Source organism: Thermoascus crustaceus (assembly GCF_041956765.1).
Source record: "Thermoascus crustaceus strain CBS 181.67 unplaced genomic scaffold VTN00scaffold_1, whole genome shotgun sequence".
NCBI lineage: Eukaryota > Fungi > Ascomycota > Eurotiomycetes > Eurotiales > Thermoascaceae > Thermoascus > Thermoascus crustaceus.
In genome coordinates, this window is record NW_027192527.1 from 4,473,300 (window position 1) to 4,497,203 (window position 23,904).

The window sequence follows — 23,904 nt, forward strand, 5'->3', positions numbered from 1 at the left end:
TGATTGTCATATTATAGGACATAAGCGATTGCAATGTCCTAATCGAGTTCCTAATTGATTTTTAGATAGAAATGCAATTGTTTGGTTGATAAAGGCTCTAGTATTTAGCCCATAGGCAGGAATTGGCGGGCGGTGTCACGCTCGCTTGTGAAATACGTTGATGACTAAGCCGACCCCGTGCTGCGTGAACAGCTCCAGCTATCGGACATGCAAACCAGGCAAACAGCTAACGGTCGAGCTTGAGAATTCGCGAGATGCCAGGAGGACTTCGGCGACGACAGAGGTAGCACGATCCTCGTTTCTCCCTGAAATATCAATTGCTAGTCGCTTTTTATCACTCTCCCGGTTCCGGAAAAAGGTCGGATATTATGCGATGATACACGGTCTGAGGGGTTTTGCGCGACCCGTATCCACCACTGGCTTACTACTGGCTTCATCGTCGTAAGGCCTCCCGAACTGGGATCAACTCGTCTGCTGGGTACAACCGAGTAAAACGGAAGAAGCTACTGCTGCCGGCTCAATATGTTCACCTTCACGCCCCTGCTCGGGGCCCAGTCCTCGGCCTCCAAGGCTTCGTCGTCCATCTTGGAGCTTGATGGCGGGATCAAGATCCTCGTGGACGTTGGCTGGGACGAAACTTTCGATACGCTTGATCTGGTGGAACTGGAGAAGTATGGCGCTTTCCCTCGGTTTTTGAATTTACTGCTGAGTATTTGGATACTGATATGTGTGTGTGCACTTGCTATCTAGACATATCCCTACTCTGTCTCTTATCCTTTTGACGCACGCGACACCAGCACATATCGGCGCCTATGCGCATTGCTGCAAGACGTTCCCCTTGTTCACTCAGATCCCCGTATACGCTACGAGCCCCGTCATTTCTCTCGGACGGACACTTCTTCAGGATATCTACTCCTCCGCGCCCCTGGCCGCTACCTTTTTGCCCAAGGCCGCGATCTCGGAGCCGAGTGCGTCCACGTCCGCAGCCTCCGCTTCGGCATCCGTATCAGGAGGAGGGAACGGCACGGAGAACGGCGGCACCACGAGCCGTATTCTGCTGCAGCCCCCGACTCCGGAGGAGATCGCGTGGTACTTTTCTCTCATCCATCCGTTGAAGTATTCGCAACCTCACCAGCCGCTTGCGTCGCCGTTTTCTCCGCCTCTGAACGGGCTGACCCTTACTGCTTATAATGCCGGACATACGGTTGGAGGAACGATATGGCATATTCAGCATGGTATGGAATCGATCGTATATGCGGTGGATTGGAACCAGGCGAGAGAGAACGTGGTGGCTGGCGCTGCCTGGTTTGGAGGCTCTGGGGCTAGCGGAACGGAGGTTATAGAGCAGTTGCGCAAACCTACCGCCTTGGTCTGCAGCAGCAAGGGTGGTGACAAGTTTGCGCTGCCTGGAGGGCGCAAGAAGCGAGATGATCTACTCCTGGACATGATCCGGAGCAGCGTCGCGAAGGGCGGAACGGTCCTTATCCCCACGGATACAAGCGCGCGAGTTCTGGAGCTGGCGTATGCGCTGGAACATGCCTGGCGCGATGCCGCGGAGTCTACGGACAGCGAGAATGTGCTCAAAGGCGCGGAGCTTTATTTGGCTGGGAAGAAAGCGCACGGCACGATGAGACTGGCAAGGAGTATGTTGGAATGGATGGATGAAAGTATCGTCCGCGAGTTTGAGGCTGGAGAGGGAATGGAGGCGACTGCGGGCAAGAACGACAACCAGCTGAGAAATGGCGTCGGTCCCGGTCAGGATAAGAAGGTTACGAAGGGCGCTGGTCCATTCACTTTCAAACATCTTAAGATTGTTGAGCGGAAAAAGAAGCTCGAAAGGATCCTTGCGGACCAAGCGCCTAAAGTCATCCTCGCCTCCCATTCCTCGTTAGACTGGGGTTATTCCAAGGACATCCTCCGTCATGTGGCTGAAGGCTCTCAGAATCTGATTATTCTGACCGAACCCTTTCCCTCCAAGTTCGCTGACGATACAGAGGAACAAGAGAAAATGACACTCGGTCGTATGATATGGCAATGGTATGAGGAGCGAAGGGATGGAGTCGCGTTGGAGAAAGCTTCCGATGGGGAACTCCTCGAGCAGGTTCACAGCGGAGGGAGAGAGATGTCGATGACAGATGTGCTGCGAGCACCTCTCGATCCCAATGAGCAACTGCTTTACCAGCAGTATCTTGCAACGAAGAGGCAACTACAGAACACCTCACAGGTGAGAGGCGAAGGAAACCTCGACAATAGTGCCGACGCTCTAGATGATGCTGCCAGCTCGACAACTTCCGAGGATTCGGATTCAGAACAGCAAGGAAAGGTTCTTAACTTTTCCACATCATTGGCCCATTCCAACCGGAATAAACTGGGCCTGAGTGATGAGGATCTCGGTGTTAATATTCTTCTGAGAAGGAAGAATGTCTACGACTGGGATGTCCGAGGCAAGAAGGGACGCGAAAAGATGTTCCCCTATGTGGCTCCCAGGAAGCGAGGAGACGAGTATGGAGAGTTCATCCGACCCGAAGAATACTTGAGGGCGGAAGAGCGCGACGAGGCGGAGATGCAGCAGCGCAGACCCGACTCCCGGGGCGAAACCAAGCTCGGCCAGAAACGTCGCTGGGATGAGACCGGTCTGCATGGGAGAAGACTATCCGGAGGCACGGGCAAACGCCAGCATGTGTCTCAGGATGGTCATAAGAAGACATCAAGCGCTGCGGATGATCTCAGCATAGCGGATTCCCTCACTGCTGATGGCGTCGAGGATGCTGCGTCTTCGGAGGATGAGAGAGACGAGCAGGCAGTTGAGGGACCTGCGAAAGCGATGTATAGCACTTCGACAATCTGCGTCAATGCACGTATCGCATTTGTGGATTTCACTGGTCTCCATGATAAGCGAAGTCTGGAAATGCTTATTCCGCTCATCCAGCCACGGAAGTTGATCCTTGTTGGCGGCATGAAGGAAGAGACGATGTCCTTGGCTAATGAGTGCCGGAATCTGCTGGCAGTCAAAGCCGGTGATGATGTCACAAAAGCTGCCGTTGACATATTCACGCCAGTTAATGGCGAGGTTATCGATGCCAGCGTTGACACCAATGCTTGGATGGTCAAGTTGAGCAACAACCTCGTCAGGCGACTGAAATGGCAGCATGTACGGAGCCTGGGAATCGTTGCTCTCACGGCACAGTTGAGAGGTCCAGAACTCCCTCCGTCTGGCGACGATTCGCCTGAATCGGCAAATAAGAAGCAGAAGTTACTAAAAGAGGAATCCGAATCCAATACTACCGCTGTTGCCGACGGTCTCAAGCCATCTGCAGACAAGAATGATGTCTTCCCTGTGCTTGACGTGCTTCCGGCCAACATCGCCGCCGGTACCCGGTCCATGGCACGGCCGCTGCATGTCGGTGACCTCAGGCTGGCTGATCTGCGCAAGTTCATGCAAGCCGCTGGCCACACCGCGGAGTTTCGGGGCGAGGGTACCTTGCTCATTGACGGGTTAGTGGCAGTGAGGAAGTCAGGAACTGGCAAGATCGAGATCGAGGCTGCAGCTCAATCTGCCGTCGTCAACCCCATGGCTGTGGGACGAAGCGAAGGAAGTTTCATCGCTGTGAAGAGGAAGGTCTACGAAGGTCTTGCTGTGGTTGGTGGTGGCTGAGCTTGCAGTCACTAGCATTCGAAAACATCCGGGTAGGCTTTGAGGATCCGTTTTTATAATTTTCTCTTCTCTGTACAGTATTTTATTTGCCAAATGTCTTACAATTACCACCTTTATTTCTTCTTTGGATGTGATCTCCAGTTCTTGTCTTCTAGCACGGATTTGGCGTGTTTGGTCTCCCATTCACACAGCAACAAAAGTCATAAGCATGGGAAGGAATTGGCGGTTAGATGAGTTTGTGTCTGCCTTATATCCCCTGGTGAAGATTCGACATCTTGCCCATCTGGTTATTCATACAGCTGACTCCTTGAGGTGGTGAAGCATGCGACTATGTGTCATATAGTCACTGCTTGATGACTGTTAGTCATATAGGAATACCATATAATGATGTACAATCGAGTCCCTCCGTCTTTTTTCTTCATACTACCGACTGTCCGTTGTCTTGAAGAGCTAGATAAGCTTATACCTTAACAGCTACTAAGGTCATAATACGTTGTCTCCTCGATATCAATCGATATCAATATCAAGCCCAGCGTCTTGCTTGTGCTTCCGTCTTCTAGCTCACAACCATATCCGAACTCCTCAATGTTCAACTTCAGGTACATCACGCCAGACGGCCAACCTCCACTCGGGGGCCTTCCTCCCAACATCCACGCCGCCATGCGCACGCAAGCAAGGGAATTTCCTCCTCCCTACACGCCCCATCCATACCCTACCGTCTTCTACGCTCCGCGACCCATCGTCGGCTCCATCCCGGGCTGGCTACCATGGACCTCCGTGGCCACTGTACTCTCTATCCAAAATGCATCCGCCACAGCCACCACCACTTCTCCTCCTACTACACCTCCAGCTCTCCCAGCTCTCTCATCTACTTCAGTCCATTCTACCTCGTCTCAACCTCCCCTCCCACCAGGCGCCTACGCCCCCGGCAGCACATCAGATACAGATACGGACACTGCACTGGTCCTCCCCTCCGGCCTAGGCTACATCTTCCCCAAATCCCACACGATCATACACATCATCAAGCACGACTTTTTACCCTTCACCTTCAACAACAACCAGACAAACCCGCACTGTCCGTTCAAGTTCCGCGCCTTCAAAATCCCCACGACCCTAACCGTCGCGGAGCTCATCGAGCAGATCTGTCCCGTCAACATCAACAAGAATCCACATCCTCCTCCCGAAGGGAACTCCAAGGTTATTGTTGCGAAAGGGATAGTGGAGTGTATTGAGGTGGGGGATGGGAAGTGGGTTCGTGGCGCGGAGTTTTGGGTCGGGGAGGGGCAGGGGAATGGGGAGGAAGGGAGGGTAGGGAAGACGTTGGAGGAGATCGGGTGGGATGGGAGGCGGGGGACGAGGATGGGGCCGGTTTGGGTTGCGACGAGGGTTGTTTATGCTTAGGTTGTGGGGATGGGATGGGGGAGGAAGGCTTTGATGAATGAGGTCGAGTTTGGGGGAGGGGGGATAGGGATAGGGGTAGGGTTGAATTTGATGGATGGAGTGGGTTGAATGATCCGGGCTGGTTTCTGGGTGTGGGATTTTTTTTTGCTTTATTTCATTTTCGGGGTTGGTTCTTCTATTTTTATTTCTTGTTTTTTATTTTTATATATTTTTTTTCTTCCTTCTCTTGTTGCGTCCTACATGGCTGGTTTTTGGATGCTGCGGGCCGTCCCAAGGGTAGCAATTGGGATTGGACTGTTTGACTGAGGATGATGATAAGCAAATACTCGGGTAAATCGATGGGATAATGATTAAGTGTATGGGTCTGTGTAACTAGATTGGTAAATGCAATATATTTTCTTTTTTTTATAATATCTGACCTTTTTTTTAAAAAAAAAAGACTATGGTAGTTAGTATAGTGAATTAGCGAATTGCTTGATTAAAGGTGTTTAAATAAACAAAAATCAGCTTTGATTAATATTCAGATATTGCCCAACTATATGTCAGACATTCCTGAGCTCATGCGACGCGCGCTCCATTAATGGCACCCCTTCGATTCCTTCCTCGTTTTCTTCCGGACTGTCCCTCTCCTGTAACTCCTCCATATCTATATCCATATCCATATCCATATCCTTATTATTACTATTCTTCTTCTTCTTCTTCTCCTCCTCCTGTTTCCGCTGCCAGTGTCTGAGGCCGACGTATAGATACACAATCAGCTCCGCGACCATAACCACCAACCACGCCACAAGCGATGCAGCAGAAGCCTTGGCGTAATACAGCCCTATTCCGACGTTCAAGATCCCCACGCCCAGGACAGTCCGACCCACCCACAGATGCAGCGTCGTCCAGAGGCTCTGCTTGCGAGACCGGACGAAGACCACATGATGCCTGTAACCAAACCAGCCCTGCAGAATCAGCAGCGATGTTGTAATGAGACCGATGATCTTGTGCGGACCGAGATGTTTCGCCCGCGAGAGCATGTAGGCCGCGCTGCCGATGGCCAGCAGCGACGCCGTCAGCTGCGCGATCCAGTGCATCCGGAAACTCTGCGCGTGCGGCCAGCGGATCATGATAGTCCCGAAGGCGAAGATCCCCATGAAGCAGGTCGTCATGATTAAGCCATGCAGTTGGACCGCTGTCGGCCAGGACGAAGACTTTTCCTTCGAGTGGCCGTGGCCCTTTTCGACGGACCATATACCGAAGGATTCCCGTTGACCGTTCACGTCGACCGAGGGAACCGGTTCATCCTCCTTCAAGAGAGTAGATGGCATATCCACGGCCAGATGGCCGTGGATCTGGTGCATCTGCAAACCGGCATCAGGCTGGGCATGCAGCAGCCCCCCCTGAAACGCCTGGTCCGTGTTGGCCGCATAGATCCATGGCTGCTCCTTCGAGTTCACATCCAGCCCCGGCCACCGGTCGCAGGAGTAGCATGCAATCTGCGCAGAGTAGTAATAATCCCCTGTACCGTTACCCAGCACAACGGCGGCATTGAGGACGTCGATCGACATCTTCGAGGCCGTCCCCGCCACATCCAGTACCGTTGGCATGACGTGCCCGTCGGCCGTCCTCACGCTGACGGTCACTCGTCTCCCGGTGGCATCCCCGTAGAGGACGAACATGAGAGAACCGGCCATCTGGTCGCCGGTCCCGATGGAGACCCAGCCTCGTCCTCTTCGATCTTTGCTATCCGCACTGGGTTTGGCTGCGATGGATAGGAAGAGATCCGTTGCTTGAGCTGTTGGATTTTGCTTGCTGGAGATCGCGACACAGAACTCCGGGTTCTCTTTCTGGCAGTACTGCGCTCCAGCTGCAATGGCTGGATGCCATTGTGTTGCGGAGAGCAGAGCCAGTAGGCATGTTCGTAATGATAATCTCATGGTGACAAAAAGAGTAGAAAGGAGAACCGAGAAATTAGGAAGATGCAGTGGCAGTCTGTGGTAAGCGGCTTGATAAAGATAGGGCCTCTGCAATGCTGAGCAGCTGCCTTGACAGCCCCTCAGAGGTGCTTGTTTAGCGCTGGATCATCAAGAAAGTTGTATTTTGCTGTCTTATAACTCGTGTAACTGTGGATTAAAGTTATGCGGAGCACGGCGGGTGTCTCCTCCACTCCTTGCTTACTAATCAACTATACTCAGCGCGCGGCGTGACTCCTGGAAAAGCTCCAAGAGGGTAAGGGATTCTCCACAGAAAGCGGTGCCAAGCCTTTGGTCTTAGTCTATTCAGCTTCTAGACCACATATAGTCGACATGGATAGCAGCGGCAGGGTACGATTGCAAGCCCTTTTCAGACTCACGCAGCTATCGCATGCTTGTCTGCGTTTTCCACCAGGGACACACTGGGGGACCTCCTGTCCACAGTTCACACAAGACGTGCATGATTTCCAGTGACGCCGCAACGCATCTCTTCAGACCGTGGTGAGCACCATGGTCAGGCTTTTTTTTATTTATTTATTCTTCTACCGACGAGTTTCTCACCATCGTTTATACTGGGACCCGCAAAATGGACACCCATATGGTCGTTCAGCTTTATTTGGAGTTGTTGTCAGCGACTTCCTGTATCCTCGAAGAAGTGGCTGAGTTACAAAAGTAAAGGACTGGCACTTCTCAACTGTTTGTTTTATGGACAGGGAAAGTAAAATGGGGCAATACAGATACTGAAGCTAAGGCGATCCCAATACGGCAACATAAGTGACACCTATCTCAATCGACAGTAGAAACGTCCAAAAATCTACGGAGGCGTCGCTCACAGTGCCTTGTTCTTGTTCTAGCCTCGGCAATACGAAGCAAATAACCGCATTGTGCCTACTAAAGATAAATCTTTGCCGGGTGTCTGGCCCGAAACCCGAAACCCCAAGACAACAATCATTTTAGTATCATATTTAACCGCTTCTCTGGGATTACCTAAGAAATCCAGAACAACATAGTTATATACCAAACCAAGAGCGAGGAGGTTACCGTGTACATCTTCATCTACAAACTTGATCTAGAAGGAGCTCAATGATGCAAAAGAGACGTTTTTGTCTGTAGAACGTGTTTCATTCACATCCCTTTCTAGGGAATTGTATGATGTACTTCATTACACTCCAAAGTTATGTGCAGTAATGGATGAATCCTCTCTAACAGCCGGCCGGAAATAGCAACGTAATTGCCAAACATTAAAGGCCGGCAAACAGTCGGGGTTAGTGGTACCGGAAAGGAAATAGAGATGTTGGAAGCATCTAGCATAAGCAGAATAATGATAACAGGCAGTTGATAGCTAAATTGGTACTTGGTACTGAGGAATTCGGGGTAGGTGCTAGCAAGATTGAGACAAGAGCAGCTCTTTCTCTGTAGGCATTTTATGTTGGAATCCCTCTGCTGCGATCTCCACATGTATTCTTCAATTACGTTACAATGAATTAGCTTCTTGAAGATTGCCAGTACCTTAGTTCATCATCTCCCAATAATCAGGCGCATCTCCTGTCTCCTAAATCAGATTGCAATCCTCTATTCCTGTGGTGAAGCATGCGTTTACTCCTCCGCGGGGGAAAATTATCATATCGCCTAGAGCCGTTTTACCTTCCTCCGCATTTCGAATCTCGAGCATCAAGCTGAGAAAGAGAAAGATTGCGGCTGCTCTGTTGACTTTGGGGGATCCAACCATTCGTCTGTCGTTCGGAACATTGTTGGAGGCTCTTAGGGGCAGATTTGACTGCTAGTCCGAGGAGTGAATCTCTCCTGCGATTGCTGGGCATGCAGTCATAGGGTGCAGCATTAGCGATATGTTCTTTTCGTGCTCAAACTTCCTGGTTCTTATGGCAGAGGCATTCGTGTTCACTACTGCAGGTGGGGACCTCGCTGCGCAGATGGTGGCATTTTTCAAGCGTGATCCGTTGTACATACAGTACGTCTAACTGGCCCTTCAGCCCCAGATAAGAATCTGAGTAGATCACCGACGAATCGACCGGCAGCACAGAGACACCTGGTCCCTGGTGGCAACATCAAATGACGCTTTTATGCATGTCGAATGACCTGGCTGACCGGACTCTGCTGTGCTCTCTAGGGAACCCCGCACATGTGGAGAAGCCGCATCACCTTTATGACGCTGCAGAAAAAGATTCCAAAGAGGCTAAGAAACTCATGTCGACGTTCAACAACAGAGTTCACTTTGGATCTGGAGTTGGAAAAAAAAAGCGTCGGCCCGTCGGCCCGTACCGCTATGGGCCGTAGAGGAATAAAATCTGATTGGGCCAATCCAAACCTCAACACCAACATGAATCCTCTTTTGTGCATGTTGCATACTTACCCAGGCACTTGGCACTTAAGTAGTACTGACAAGTCTAGTGTAGTGGAACTCTGATTCATTGAATCTATCTGTTGTGTGCAGTCTGCATTTTCCAGAAAATGACGAATCAGGGTATCTAGGTGGATATAGGCGAATACAGGTATCCAGTGACGTACAGTGCATACCTCGATTTCATGCACAGGGAACAGATGAAGAAGTGAGCTCCACAGGTTTCGATGTGATTTTGGGTGCATTCCTGAGCGGATCAAAGGTGAATCCCCTATATCCGTCCTTCACAATCTCCGCCCACTGCTGCCGGAAGTTGGCGAGTCCCCCGAAGTAGAATAAGGTCGACTTCTTTTTGCCAGCCACGTTCGCACCAAAGATCCACGAACTAGCTCTTTTGAACAGGCTATTTGCAACCAGGTCTTCGCAGATCTTTGACCATCCGGCCTCTGCCTGCGGGGTGGCCTCGATTGTCGCCCTACTTTGTCCGTGTTCGATAAGTTCTGCGACGATCTCAACGTGGGCTTCCAGGGCGGGCGGGATATTGGTGAATGGCCCCTTGGGCCCCGCAAGCATGAATAGGTTAGGAAAGTTGGACACCGCAATGCCGAGGTAGGAAGAGGAATCAGACCTCCAGTGATCTGCGAGCGACTCTCCGCCACGCCCGTGGACCCGAAGTCGAGTGTAGTTGCCATCGACGGCATCGAATCCCGTAGCAAAGATAATCATGTCAAATTCATGTTCCACGCCGTCAGCAGTTTTGATGCCCTTTAGAGTGATTGTGGTGATTGGATTCTCCGGGAGCAGGACCACGTCGATATTGTCGTGGTTGAATGCTTCATAGTAGCCACTGTCGCACAACGGGCGTCGATTGTAGAGATCGTGAGGGGTGATCTTTCGACGCTTCTCCGGATCTTTGACGATCTCGGCGATCTTGCTGCGAATGAACTCACACGCAGCCTCATTGGCTTCCTCGTTGAAGGTGAGGTCACCAAACGTCCATCCCAAAAAGCGAAAGCCGTTCCCCTTCTCCCATGACTCCTGAAACTTGCGCTGGCGCTCTTCAGCTGAGACACTCATGGCCGGCGTGCTACTGTCCAAGTACCCGAATGCAAAAGCCGTTTTATTTTTGGCTTCATCCCAGATCCGGGGGTAGTTGGCGTTCACCCATTCGCGGTATTCCTTGCTCACGGGGCCATCCCCGCTGGGAACACTGTACTGAGGATGCCGTTGGAAGGACGTGACGCTTTTGAAATCGCGATTCTTTCCCAGATATGTGATAATCTGGACACCAGTCGAGCCATTTCCAATCACAGCAATACGCTTGTCCTTGAAGCTATACTGTTCAGGCCAGGCGGCGGTGTGATATTTCTCGCCCTGGAACGTGTCGATTCCAGGAATGTCCGGATAGTTCTTTCTCGACAGCAGTCCCAGCGCAGTGATAAGATACCGGACCGTGAGGATCTCTCCCGTACTTATCTTCACGCGCCACACGTTCCGTCCCTCGTCGTAGTCAGCACCCAGCATCTCCGTGTTGAGCTGTATGTATTTCCTCAGATCGTACCGGTCCACGACGTGGTTCAGGTACGCCATGATCTCCGGCTGCTTCAGATAGTGGTTTTTCCATGGATAAGACCTCAGCAGCTCCAGATCCCACGAGTAGCGGTACATGTACGACTCGGTGTCCGACATAGCACCGGGATAACGGTTCCAATACCAGGTGCCGCCGACGCCGCCCGCGACGTCGATGAGTTTGACAGAAAGCCCCAGCTGCCGCAGTTTGTAGAGCATGTAGATGCCCCCGAAACCGGCGCCTACAACCAGAGCGTCGAAGTCCAGTTGATCGTTCATTATCACGGGCCGAGGAACAAAGGTTAAAAACGCAGCGGTGGGAAACTATTGATTCAGAAGGATACAGAACTTGATTCACATGAAATGAGACCTTTCCTGTTCGCGGGAAAGATTGGGGATTTATATATAGACTGGTCGTAGTTACACAGCGGCCCCGAACCTCAACCGAGGTCTTGCGTGCGCGGGGATATCGCATCAACGGAGGTACAACTGAGGAAGAGGCCTGCCGTCGAAACTTCCCTGCAGGGCAATACCTGACCCTCTGCATTGGTGAGGGGTCGTGGGGTCGTGGGGGTCGATATTTTGCCTCAACGTATCAGAGAAAGGATCGTCAGGATGTTTCTAAGGCTGATCGTAATCAAAGGCGAGCGTATCGCTGATGTTATCGCCGCCTTCGTCGTCAATTCCATGATGACGGAGAGCAAAAGCATTACGCTCCTCACGGGCTTCAGATTGGAGGCCTCGACCCATCCACTGCGGACGAATAAGATATCGCCGACCTGGATGTCGTCGCCCTGTGATACCGGTCGAGTATTAAAAGCCTTTCTCCTTTCCACACAGGTACAGGTCCTGGAACGTTCTAGCATTGGATGTAAAAAGATCGTAATGGATTCCTTTGCTCTTGTCGTGGCTCCAGTAGTTGAGGACGCCGCGCCCGGTAATTCCGTGTTCTGCCCTATGATAGACAGAGCATTTGTTGTTGGCCTGAGGCCTGGCAATGTCATCTGATTTGCTCTGCATGTCGAGTGATGAGTTCACCAACTAAAAACGGTCACTGAAGGAAAGTCTCCATTGCTTCAGAAAACCCCGTTGGAGGATATGAAAAGTCCAAACCCTTAGGTCGAGTCTCTGATGATGTCTTGGTGGATTTGACTCACGTGTCTGAAGCCATCCCACTGTGTTTCGCTTTGTGTATTGGTTTTCGAACTGTTATAATTACAGCAGTTTGTCCTCAAGCAGCTTAATCTAGTGGTAAAACCTTTCCCTGCCGAAGGATGGCTGTTGCGGCACATTCAAAGGCCGTTTCAGCTCTCAGCCAACATCCCAACTTATTAAAAGCTAGAAGGAGCAATATCACGATTATGTATACTTCGCGGGGAAGATAGATCCACTTCTAATATCCTTTTATGCGTTAGCAGCTCTCTCTGGTGTCAGAAGATTTAGGCGACCTAGCTACACAACATCATCAGCGACAGCAATGCAATATGCCACAGCAGGATGACCATACGTTATCGTTTTCTCCCCGCATCCAAACTACTTCTGGAGGAGCCCTTGGGATAGTAGGGAGGTCTTTGCGACTTGAGAAGTTCATGGGATTAGGATTCAAGGGATTACGCTAGCAGAAGGCCCATTATCGAAGCGTTCGGCCGGTATTAACAGACAACTGTTATGTGCTCTTGCAGTGTTTTCAAGCGGTAATGTCATTCAGCAAAGGATGAACCTTGCAGCTCCGCTTCTCAGGATGAGCCGTCAGTGACAACAGTCATTTCTTTTGTAAGCTGGTCGGTGTCATCGCTCCAGGCGTACCCCGGCATCGACTAGTTATCTGCCACCATCAATTGGTTCAGCCGAGGGAACGGTTATCAAGTCTCTTCAGAAGCTCTCCCATGTAACTTATTTTCGTAGGGAGCACTCATAGCGTGCGGCGGAATCACAGCAGGACTACAACTGTAATCAACGTGAGCAAGTCAGTGAATAGACACCGTCCCCAGATAAGTGCTCTACCCAGATCCGTCTCCGTCCACGCATGATAAGGACGTTAAGTCTTTAGGGCCAGTTGTTGGATGAGTGCTGCTGCAACTTGGAACTTCATGTAATGTATATTGTTAATATGATGAATACGGATCGGATAATGTGGGATGCAGAAGCTGGCTGACTCGAAGCAGATCAATGGCCGGCAGGTCCTAGGTCCGAGCCCTAAGCCCTGGGCCAGTTGAACTTAGGGCTATCTCATGTTTTCGGCATACCGATAGGACAGGCCTGTTCGGCATGCCGATCTTTCCCCAAAGTCACTGCCGAGGTTGCTCTTTCGGACCCGCTGTCCGAGGCTCCCCCGCGTGTCACAAGCACCTGCCTCGACAAACTCAATCTTGAGATTAAGACGGCCCGAATTGTAATCTTACCTCCATCATTCTGGTGTCTAGCTCACTTCCTTCGTTAATTTTTGCCTAGATCCGGCGATTAGCGCTTGCGTGTAGTACTGTGAAAAGATGGCAGCCCTAGCAGCCGCGCACGCTTCTCGGGTCCTTCGAGTCTGTGTAAGTTTTGCTATTGTCTCCCCGCCCCCAAAACATGGTAGGCTTAAGTAATTGATACATTATTAGGGGATCTCCGGCTCTACTCTTGACCGACGGCATGGCTTTACTGCCGCTGCTAGCGCACAGGAGCAGATTGACATCATTATTGGAGATTGGATGTCTGAAGGGAATATGCCTTCTACGCAAGCAAGGAAGTTGAGCCGCATAGGTCTCATATCCACTTGTGATCTATTAACTGCCGGGTACACGCCGCGCTGATTCTACTTTGTAGAGAATGGCAAGAGACAGGAGTTTGGTTATGAGAAATCGTTCCTCAACTCCATAGAACCTGCGCTATCCACCATTGCAAAGAAAGGCATCAAAGTCATAGTTGACGCTGGTGCCAGCGACACGGAGGCACTATGCACCAAAGTCCAGGAGATGACTGCAGCACAGGCACTCAGTCTTAAGGTTGCATGGATCTCAGGAGATGAGGTCCTACCACAAGTTCAAGCTGCCATTCAAGGCGGAACTACTACTGTGCTCACCGATATTTCTACAGGAAGACCATTAGGCAAACTACCTTTTGAGCCAATATATATCGCTCAAGCACTCGAGAGTGGTGCCAATATTGTCATCTGCGGACGCGTTTCAGGCGCCAGTCTGGTAGTTGGAGGGGCCATATGGTGGCATAGATGGAAACCAGACCAGTTCGATGAGATTGCTGATGCACTAGTTGCAGGATATCTCATTGAGTGCTCAACATATGTTACGGGAGGGAACTTCTCTGGATTTAAATCGATCCCTGGTAAAGAGGATCTTGGATTTCCGACTGCAGAGATCAACAGTCATCACTAAGATTCAGAACACTGGTGGTGCTGTGACCCGGGACACTGTTGCAGCACAGCTTGTCTATGAAATTCAAGGACCTTAGCATGGTTCCCTTTCTCAAAATACTGATCTGAACTGATCTGACTTCATCTCTGCAGCTACTACAACTCCGATGTGACTGCTCGACTTGATCATATAGCTCTGCAGAATATCAGTCCGGACCGAGTTAAGGACAATGGTGTGATTGCATTGCCTCCGCCTTCCACCACCAAGGTTGGCCTCACATCACAGCCTCGCTATCAGGCTGAGCTACACTGGTCATTGGTCGGACTGGATATTGAAGCCAAAGCCGCCTTGCTGGAGCGCAACATTCGTGATAGTCTCGGAGAAGCATTCATATCGAAGCTCCACACTATCTATTTTTCAACACATGGTGTTGCCGAACTAGAACCATACGCTCAGGACAGAGCGACAGTTGACTTCCGTGTCTTTGTTCAGACAAAGGACAAGCAGGATCTGTCTTATGAGAAATGGATACAGTCGGTCCTGAATGTAATTATGTGCAGGTAAAATTCTTATCCATTTGCGAATCCCCCGCACCTGATAAAGGATATTGACATGGTGACTCAGTTATCCCGGTGCAACCTTCCAGCCGGTAATTCTCCCTTTTTCCTTCTACACTAGTCTAGACTAACCAAATCGCAAGGGAATTACTTCCGGCCTTCCGAAGGTGTATCACGAATACAGCGTTGCCCTCATGCCCCAAAATCTTCTCCATCACCGCGTCCATCTAGACGGCGCCGTCCACGAAATCTCTCCACCAGACGCAGGATTATCCAGCGCAGCAACCAAGCTACGATCCCGAGAACCCAGTCGATCTTACAACCTTCGGGGAAACGATCCACGGTCCTCTGGGATGGATCGTCCACGCTCCAAGCGGCGACAAGGGAAACAACGCCAACGTCGGCTTCTGGGTGCGGAGCTCGGAGTACGAGTGGCTACGGAGTCTGCTCACGGTGCCATTTTTGAAGAAGCTGCTCGGTGGCGAATACCGCGAAGGAGGCAAAATCGATCGGTTCGAACTCCCTGGGTTGTGGGCGATTCACTTCTTGCTGCATGATTATCTCGATGGTGGCTACAATAGTACACGGACGTAGGATCTGCTGGCGAAGAATGTCACTGAGTTTCTGAGGGCGAGGAATGTGGACTTGCCGAAGAGGTTTCTGGTCAAGGGAAAGATATGATCTATGACCTCTGCGATGGTTCTGTACCTACGTCGCTGAGTTATATATAACTCGAGACCTATTGATGGGAGATAGAGGTCTTTGCTTGTGTGAGATTACAAGGATGATTTCAAACACGATAAGACTCTCCGTCCCTCAAACGGTGTTGCAATGGCGATGATAGACTCAGCAATATCTCTAAAAAAGCTCCATATTTTGTCTATAGTACCATGATCTATGACCTGTCAATTCATGAACCGTAACACACCACTCCTGCCTTTCTCATTCTCCAATCACTATTCTTGTAGATTCTGAACAGCAATCAGTCACCAGAAAGGAAAGAATCGAGGGACTCTACTAAGAAAATATTCAGCAAGGCAAGGCGGTAAAAGAAAAATGAGCCGAGAGCAACCTTTGCATAAGCGCCATGTATTACATCCCAGGCCTGCGTAAATCACCGAGGTCGGGTAGTCATCGTATGGCCCGAAAGGACAGTACAAAAGTACATGTACTTACGTAGTGACCTTGGAAGGAACTGGCACCTCACACGCTCCTAACTTCTCCCACCAAATGACTACATCCTCTAGCAAAAAGAGAGAGACACGCTTGCATCAAGGGAACTTCATATATATATCTCTTCTGTTCCCTCGGTCAAGTACCGAGTACGCAGTACAGCACACTAAATCTCTTCACCGTACCGCCCCACAAGGGTCATGTTACACCGACTTTGTCAGTCAGTCTCGATCCACAAGTTCGCGTCTTGCAAGGACCCAGTCACAACAACCCGACTACCTAAAGCACGCAGGTAACACAGATCTTAGACAACCGAGCCGAGGTAATCGAAAGCCTTGGATGGCAGAATCTCCCGCGTCTAGTCCGTTCTAGCAGTTGCATAGTGGGACGCTCGAGTTAATGTACGGAATAATGTCAAGCTTTTTATGCATGTAAAACCTACCTACTTACCTAGGTGACCTATATGAAACCTCCCGTCCAGATTCCAACTGCCGCGGCAACATACCGCATTTTGTGGGGCGTGTAAGTAATCAGAGGTACTATGTATAGCGCCCGACTTTCCTTGGCTCACTCATAGAGAGAATGTTCCTGTTACCATAGTACTTATGTCTCTGTAAGACCTTAGGCTTAACTTGGCTTTATTTCTCATTCTTCTGCATGAATGATCACGCGATAATAATGTCTCCACGAATCTACCGCTCTCCTTATCCGGATCTACAGCTCAAGGATATCGATCTCACCTCTTTCGTCCTGTCGAATCCGTTGAACGTCCCTCTCGACAAGCCAATCTACATCGACGTCGTCTCTGGGGAGTTTCGTACCTTCGGCGACATCTTACATCGCACGCGGGCTCTTGCTCAGGGGCTCCGCGAACAGCTCGGTGTCAAGCAAAACGATGTCGTGGCCCTCTTCAGCCCCAACACCATTGATTATGCCATCATCTGCCATGCGGTCATTGGCTGCGGGGCGACAGTGTCCCCAAACAGTGCGGCATTGACGGCCATGGAGCTCCGCGCGAACCTGGAAACGTGCGAGGCGAAATATCTTATCGTTCACTCGTCGCTAGTGGGTATCGCGCAAAAGGCCATTCAGGGTACTTCTGTCCGGTATATTATCCAAGCAGATGGACAGTACGCTGCTGATGGAACGCCAACAGCGCAAACTCTCGCCACTACTTGCTTCCCAAGTGACCTCACCACAGTCCCACCGTCCGAGGTTGATAACCGCATAGCGTTCATCTGCTTTTCCTCGGGAACTTCCGGACGAGCAAAAGGTGTTATCACCTCACATAAGAATATGACCGCAAATGTCCAGCAATGGCAGAAGCATGTTTTCGACGAAGTCGTCAAGTCTGGACAGAACCTGATCGCTTTCCTGCCGTTCAGCCACATCTACGGGCTCAACCTCTACATCTGCAGCGCCCTTCTCAAAGGGATGACGGTAGTCGTCATGCCCAGGTTTGATCTGGACGTCTATTTGGGCTGTATCCAAAAATACCGGCCAGAGGACTTGGCCTTGGTCCCTCCGGTCGCGCTCCTATTGATGAAAGACCCCCGTGTCAACCGCTACGATCTGGGAAGTGTCAAAAGGATCATGTCCGCTGCGGCTCCCTTAAGCGTTGAGCTCGCCCGGTCTGTCGAGGCCAAGTTCAAACAAGCATACGGAACTACCGTCTACTGTTATCAGGCGTGGGGGTTAACTGAGACGAGCCCGCTGGCAACGGCCGTCCCTATTTCCCGAATGGATAAGAGGGATGGTGTAGGGTGCATCACGCCAAATATGGAGTTTCGATTCGTGGATCCGGACACCATGCTTGATGCCGAGGTCGATGATGATGGTACGACCAAACCGGCTGAAATTTGGTGCCGTGGTCCAAATGTGACCAGAGGTTACTTTAAAAATGAAGACGCGACCAAACATGCCTTTTTCGTCGATCGTGAAGGAAAAAGGTGGTTCCGAACCGGGGATATCGGCACAATCGACCAGGAAGGGTTCATCAGGATCTCCGATCGAACCAAGGAGATGATCAAATATAAAGGGATGCAGGTCATCCCCAGCGAGCTGGAAGGGAAATTGTTGGATCATCCAGATGTGGAAGATGCCGGCGTCATCGGTGTCTGGGTGGAGGAGCAAGCCACAGAGTTACCACTGGGGTTTATTGTCGTTCGCCCGGAGGCAAGGCGTAAAGGAGAGCAGATTATTATTCGAGATATCCACGAGTGGCTGAACAAACGAGTCGCCAACCATAAACGCTTGCGAGGGGGTATCAAGCTCGTGGATTCAATTCCAAAGAATCCCAGTGGCAAGATCTTGAGGAGGGAGCTGAGGGACCTCTTGAAGAACAGAGGTGCTGCAAAATTATAGGAAAGAATAATGATCACTCTCTGTTGTTGATAGTCCATTGAAACATGGTATGCAGGAAGAATTTCTCGCTAGTCAAAATGGCCTATCTGCATCTGCATGTAAGAACTCAAGCCTAGTTAGCCCATTAATTATGTCGCAGGTCCCGTTAGCAATATTGTAAGTTATAAAAAGGACGTTTCAGTGATTCTCCCTACCAGACCCTGCCATAAAAAAAACCGCTCTAAAAGGAGATATGTGGGATATCTAAGCTTGAACAAGCAGTTCCCGAAATATTTTATGGAAAGTCTAAAATTTCAACCGGAAATTCCAAGAGCGAACAAAAGAACAACGCCGTCTCAATCTGTCCAAAATATATGTCCAGTCTGGAAATTGGATGCAGATGTAATGTAAATTCTAATCCAAAGAGCATAACATATCGATATCTGGACTGTAAAAGTTCTGAATGCAAGAGCGCAACAATTGTAATGCTGTTCTGCTGGGGTATCGACATCTAGAAACGTACACGATGGGTCCTTCTATCACTGAATATCGTCTGTATATGGGAGTACAACATCGTATGGAATAGTCTACACTTCAAAATTGTTTGGAGGGTCGTAAATTTCCTCGTAGTCTTCTGTCCTGATTCGTTGGATGATATCGCTCGTGCGTGGGCCAATGTATTTTCTGCAAAGATTTATGTCAACAGATGAAAACAATAACCGGCGTTCCATGAACAAGCCATTCATCTATGCTCTCCAAGTGCTTTCTTACCTCCGAGCAGAGAGCCACCACCACGAAAGCGCGAATATGGCAATAAAGGCGGCAACGCAAATAGCATAGTTCCTATTGGCTCAATTAGCATATTTTCTCTTTGAATACAGCATTCAGTGCTAACATATTTGCCACCGTCACAGGCTTCGACGGAGGGAAAAAGAGAACGATGCTGATAAAAATTACCCAGACAATAGAGACAATGTTGATCGGCGTGCCCCATCTTCCTAGCGTGAATGGTCCCTCGATGAACTTCACTTTGTTCTTGTACATCTGATGAGCAAGAATGACAGCTATGTAGGACAGGTCAAGCGCAGGGGCAGTGATATTGAAGATCGCGGTGGCCGTCTGAGTTGACCCGATGGCAATGCAGTTAAGACAGATGCTGAAGAACACCACGAACCAAACCGCATTGACGGGAGTATGTGTATACTCATTCACTTTGGCGAAGACACTGAAAAGAAATTAGCGACATTCATATAATAGGCATTTGGGTGGTCATTACTCTGAGAAGGGGAGTGCATCATCACGAGCGAATGCATAAGCCATTCTCGTATCTGCCAGCATGGCCGAGCAACCGGTGAAAAATTGCACAAGGATCGCAAAAAACCACATTATAGTGCCTCCTGTCTTGCCACCAGCATTGAGAAATATCTGCGCAGCTGGAAGTCCCGTGGGGGTGTTTAATATCTGCTCGAAGTCATTCAAGCAAAAACACATCGAAACAGTCAGCATCCAGCCGAAAGCTCCAGAGACCAGGACTGCGGTTTGAATGGCCACGGGCCCTCTGATGGCGGCGTCGTGGGTCTCCTCTGACATGCTAAATTAAAATACATTAGCCCGAGATTCGGGACTTCCTCCAAGTCCTAATGAAACCCACTGTGTTGTTCCATCATAATCAGTCATTGTCCAAGCCACTGAAATAAACCCCAGTAGGAAGGAAAATGCTTTAGAACCCCATCCTGACCCGTCAGTCACATGTGTAAATACCCATTTTGCGGATGGCTTGTCTGGTGTAAGCACGAGGAGGGCAATGCAGATGCTTATCGACGCGAGAACTGCGGAAGCGGAGGTCAGTTTTTGTCTTCTGCTCACCAACTAAAATGTATACGTACTATTTATTGGTGCAAACCAAAGCACGATTCTGTGAAGGCTCTTAGTAGTCAAGGAGCAGATTATGCCCATTATGCATAAAAGCGCAATGGCTAAGAGAACTGTCTCTAAAGCAGTACTATTCCAAATTAGACCACACAGACACGGTACTAAAAGGGTCGAGCGGTATACTTACGGTGAGTATGTATATTTTCCGTCTTTCAAACTCGAGTTCATGCTTGCGCATGCCAACATCATCTGGCTGACCGTGTACGCTACGCTGGACACACCGGCCGTTTGCCCAAGCAGGTTACACCAACCCTGGATCCAAGAGAAGATAGCAACTTGATCCTCTGGCACGACATGTTTTGTGACGAAGTACATCCCTCCAGCCGTAGGATAAGCTGATACTAGCTCTGCCACGGAACTGCCAATGCACAATGCCATGCAGGATCCAAAGAACCAGCACCACACAGCGGTCGCAGGCCCTCCAGCTTCTAGGGGTGCCCCGAACGTCGCCGGAACGGACCCCAGGACTCCCAAGATCGAAATGGCATAAGAGACGGTAGACCATTTCGAAAACTCGCGTCTCAATTCCTGTATAATGACGAGGGATAAATTAGCATTGGGAGAAATACGGAGGTTCAGTATTTACCTGTTTGTAGCCTATGCGGGCCAAGAGACGCTCGTCATCGTCGACTATGGTAGCCATGTTGGGAGCAAGAGGGGCACTAGGGCTTTTTCCAGAAGTCTTTCTGCGGTCCTCAGAAGCGCCCTCTTTGCACGACTGCTCTGATGTCGACGTTAGATCCATGACTCGATCTGCAATTCAACAACGCATACGATTGATTGTGTAAAATTCAGAAGGGGACAGAGAAACGGCTGGAGGTGAGTCTGTCATGGTAGGGTAGGTCACATACATAACCGACAGAAACGCGGTCAATGGAGAAGCCACTCGGGTTCCTGGCCTACATGTTAGAAAGTACCGTGGACCAGCCCTTCTGGGGAGAAGTCTGCTGCTGTGACACGTAACTACTCGGTACTGTACTCAGACAGGCATTCCCCCAGTAACAAGAAGCAAGATGGCGTTGTCGGGAATCCGTATGGCAGGATGACGCACCTCTTTTAGCTGCTGTGCAAAGACATGCAGTCTAGATGAAGATTAGGAGCGATAAGGCGGTAGTTGGTCTCGGAAATAAAGCGGCGCCAGTCAGAGCATCCTATGCAATGACCAGGGGTCACCCGTTTGTCCCTCCCGAGAGGTTAAGTTGGATGGCATCCACTCCGCACAGATTCAGACGATGGTCTCCTTCCCAGGGCAAAAAAAAACCGAATACAAAACACACGTGGCGCCGTTGCAGCTGCCTAAGGGATCCGGCGGGCCTAGGTGAGGAACGGAGATTGGAGGAAGAAATAGAATGTTTTAATTAGGAAATTCGAAGATGAGGCATTGAACGGTACCTTCTTGTAACACTTAGCAACGATATGTTGATCGGGGGGAGATGATAAGATCTTTGGGTACCATCTGCCTAGGGCTGGAGACATGGAGAGATTCCCGGGTGCCAGCGCTGAGATATGTTCAGGCTGGCTGGACGGCACACGGATGACATCCGTAGTACCGTCTGATGGCGCAAGCTATCGTCTCATGGAAGCTCAAGCTAGAGAAAGAATTGTTTGATAGCCCTGCAGTGTGCAGACGAACTAGCGGGATAAGATAGCCAGACGGAGACATGGTGGAGCATCCAGCAGCGGCGAATAGGCGAATGTGTCCAAGTCACACAGGGCGGCGCGAGCGAGTCAGCGCTGTTCATCGTAGCGCCGATCTGTAGCGCTCTGTGTTGTGCAGGGAACGCAGCAAACTATCGGTCATTGTCGGTTTTCAGCATGGAGAGAGTAAGGTTCAGCTATCTTCCCTGCCAGTTCAGAAACCTCGAAATGAACTGCTTTCGCTTCAAAAGCCAGAGGCATATGCGAGGATATTGGCGGAAATATTCCGTAAGTATCCATTTTTTTGATGTCTGCCAGCCCCCGCTCAGTATCGTGATCCGCGGGGCTTAGCGAGACTTCATGGGGACCTCTTGAGCGTGGATAGGTCGCAACGCTTCGTCCCAAGGGTACAGCTCCTGCTGCATAAATATAAGGTATGTATCATTGATCATAATTTGTAAGTAACTAAATAACGCATGGAAATCATCGCTTTCTACGTTTGGCTGCTCATGTTGTGTTTTGTGTGTGCGTCGCGGTCTGAAGCACTTGCGGTGTACTAACCATCTTAACGAGTGCCCCTTACGTCATAGTCTACAACGCGCAAGAAAGAATGAAGTATTGATTTTGACTCCAGTTGAGATTATGGATCGAAAATCCCCTCCTCAGCCTCTTCTAACACACCTAGGCAGACCACCTACTACGAGGTATTGTGAAGTTGGGCAGACTAGTAGGTGCCTACTGCCTCTGAATACGTGCTTCACTAGAGACGAGTGCTTTCTCCGATTGTCGGCCAGTTTCATCTCTAGCATACACCTGGCCTACATACCTAGGTCCTAGTGTATGTATTGTGTACTGTGTATTGTAAGCTTCTGCTCTACATTTTACGGACTGGTATTTCTACCTGTTATGCCTGCAACCAAGCTGAGAATACCTGCGCAGCACGCAGCTGCGAAAAGTACCTAATCTATTAATATACAGTCAGCATCGAAACAGTGAAGCGATGAAGGTGATCCGTATGTCTGGTTCGTCTATTAAATGGTCTACATACTTGATGTAGGCACCCTACCAGGATATACTAGTATACATGTACCCATGTACCTTGTTTGGATCCAAGCTCGGGTTTGACAGGTATCTACCCGTATATATCGATGTCGTTGAACAAGCTCTATAGGAATTCACAGCACTCGGATATTTCTGAGTTTTAAGATGCGATCATCATACCCAGTCCATCGGGCAGCTGCCTGTTTACACTCCACGTTCGCTTCCTTTGACGGTTCTCCACTGGTACCTAACCTTGGGAAGATCTTCGCATTCCCGAGGCCACATCTGCCCAACTTCCTGTGTACCAAAACTTTCTAGCGCCGGCTATATCTACGGTACATAGACAGTTAAAGTTAGAAAATATGGCGACTTCAGGCCGCTCAGAGTGCCATTGGTGCACAGTAGCCACGCCGTTTGACCAATCCAAGTTTATCGTAGGTAGAAACTCGTCGATTCATCTTTCCTGCCACTACGCATCAGTATTATTTGACTAGAAAGATGCCTAGTCAAGAGATGCATTGACAAAAACATTTCAAATTTTGAAGACTGTCTTCGACCTTATTTCTCGACCGTGTGAGCATCTCGAGAATACCCATCTGCATATGAAGCGGTTGAGTTTTGACAGGGATCATGGGGATGTTATGTATTGACTAGCGATATCCTGAGTAACTGAAATCTCATGATCGTCTTCAGCTGCATATTTTCGGTATGACTGTAGTTGATACGGGATCGTCAGCTACTCACAGTACGCTAGGATGAACTTGTTGAAGAGTTACTCAGGTTGGGAGTCAACACCTAGATGATGCAGACCTAATGAAATCGTTTGTCAGATTGTACAGCCGGTGACACAGTGATGAAGTACTTGGCAACTTTTGGATTCATATAATCCCAGGTGTTATCAGGTCGCTTGCCGGAGAGCTAATCC

At 49.9% G+C, this 23,904-nt stretch overlaps 8 protein-coding genes across 8 annotated transcripts; 5 read left to right on the forward strand and 3 right to left on the reverse strand.

Moving 5' to 3' along the window:
• Positions 1-522: 522 nt before the first annotated feature.
• On the forward strand, positions 523-3,655 carry VTN00DRAFT_1613 (uncharacterized protein; the record flags this gene model as incomplete). Its single annotated transcript, XM_069427740.1, has 2 exons — positions 523-671; positions 751-3,655. 2 exons carry the CDS (start codon positions 523-525, stop codon positions 3,653-3,655), a joined length of 3,054 nt encoding a protein of 1,017 aa, XP_069292315.1.
• Positions 3,656-4,240: 585 nt separating this feature from the next.
• VTN00DRAFT_1614 (uncharacterized protein) lies at positions 4,241-5,056 on the forward strand (the record flags this gene model as incomplete). Its single annotated transcript, XM_069427741.1, has 1 exon — positions 4,241-5,056. The coding sequence occupies one exon, from the start codon at positions 4,241-4,243 to the stop codon at positions 5,054-5,056; it is 816 nt and encodes a 271-aa protein (XP_069292316.1).
• A 542-nt stretch (positions 5,057-5,598) lies between these two features.
• On the reverse strand, positions 5,599-6,978 carry VTN00DRAFT_1615 (uncharacterized protein; the record flags this gene model as incomplete). Its single annotated transcript, XM_069427742.1, has 1 exon — positions 5,599-6,978. One exon carries the CDS (start codon positions 6,976-6,978, stop codon positions 5,599-5,601), a length of 1,380 nt encoding a protein of 459 aa, XP_069292317.1.
• Positions 6,979-8,861: 1,883 nt separating this feature from the next.
• On the forward strand, positions 8,862-9,309 carry VTN00DRAFT_1616 (uncharacterized protein; the record flags this gene model as incomplete). Its single annotated transcript, XM_069427743.1, has 2 exons — positions 8,862-8,983; positions 9,051-9,309. The coding sequence occupies 2 exons, from the start codon at positions 8,862-8,864 to the stop codon at positions 9,307-9,309; spliced, it is 381 nt and encodes a 126-aa protein (XP_069292318.1).
• A 247-nt stretch (positions 9,310-9,556) lies between these two features.
• VTN00DRAFT_1617 (uncharacterized protein) lies at positions 9,557-11,489 on the reverse strand (the record flags this gene model as incomplete). Its single annotated transcript, XM_069427744.1, has 2 exons — positions 9,557-11,266; positions 11,367-11,489. 2 exons carry the CDS (start codon positions 11,487-11,489, stop codon positions 9,557-9,559), a joined length of 1,833 nt encoding a protein of 610 aa, XP_069292319.1.
• Positions 11,490-13,431: 1,942 nt separating this feature from the next.
• On the forward strand, positions 13,432-15,446 carry VTN00DRAFT_1618 (uncharacterized protein; the record flags this gene model as incomplete). The annotated part of the gene is made up of 7 exons (XM_069427745.1): positions 13,432-13,479; positions 13,546-13,687; positions 13,751-14,124; positions 14,195-14,391; positions 14,448-14,855; positions 14,920-14,944; positions 15,084-15,446. 7 exons carry the CDS (start codon positions 13,432-13,434, stop codon positions 15,444-15,446), a joined length of 1,557 nt encoding a protein of 518 aa, XP_069292320.1.
• A 1,257-nt stretch (positions 15,447-16,703) lies between these two features.
• Positions 16,704-18,389, forward strand: VTN00DRAFT_1619 (uncharacterized protein; the record flags this gene model as incomplete). Its single annotated transcript, XM_069427746.1, has 1 exon — positions 16,704-18,389. The coding sequence occupies one exon, from the start codon at positions 16,704-16,706 to the stop codon at positions 18,387-18,389; it is 1,686 nt and encodes a 561-aa protein (XP_069292321.1).
• A 566-nt stretch (positions 18,390-18,955) lies between these two features.
• VTN00DRAFT_1620 (uncharacterized protein) lies at positions 18,956-22,199 on the reverse strand (the record flags this gene model as incomplete). Its single annotated transcript, XM_069427748.1, has 10 exons — positions 18,956-19,052; positions 19,140-19,211; positions 19,264-19,593; positions 19,645-19,959; positions 20,428-20,828; positions 20,887-21,018; positions 21,152-21,199; positions 21,693-21,853; positions 21,934-22,090; positions 22,161-22,199. The coding sequence occupies 10 exons, from the start codon at positions 22,197-22,199 to the stop codon at positions 18,956-18,958; spliced, it is 1,752 nt and encodes a 583-aa protein (XP_069292322.1).
• Positions 22,200-23,904: the final 1,705 nt, after the last annotated feature.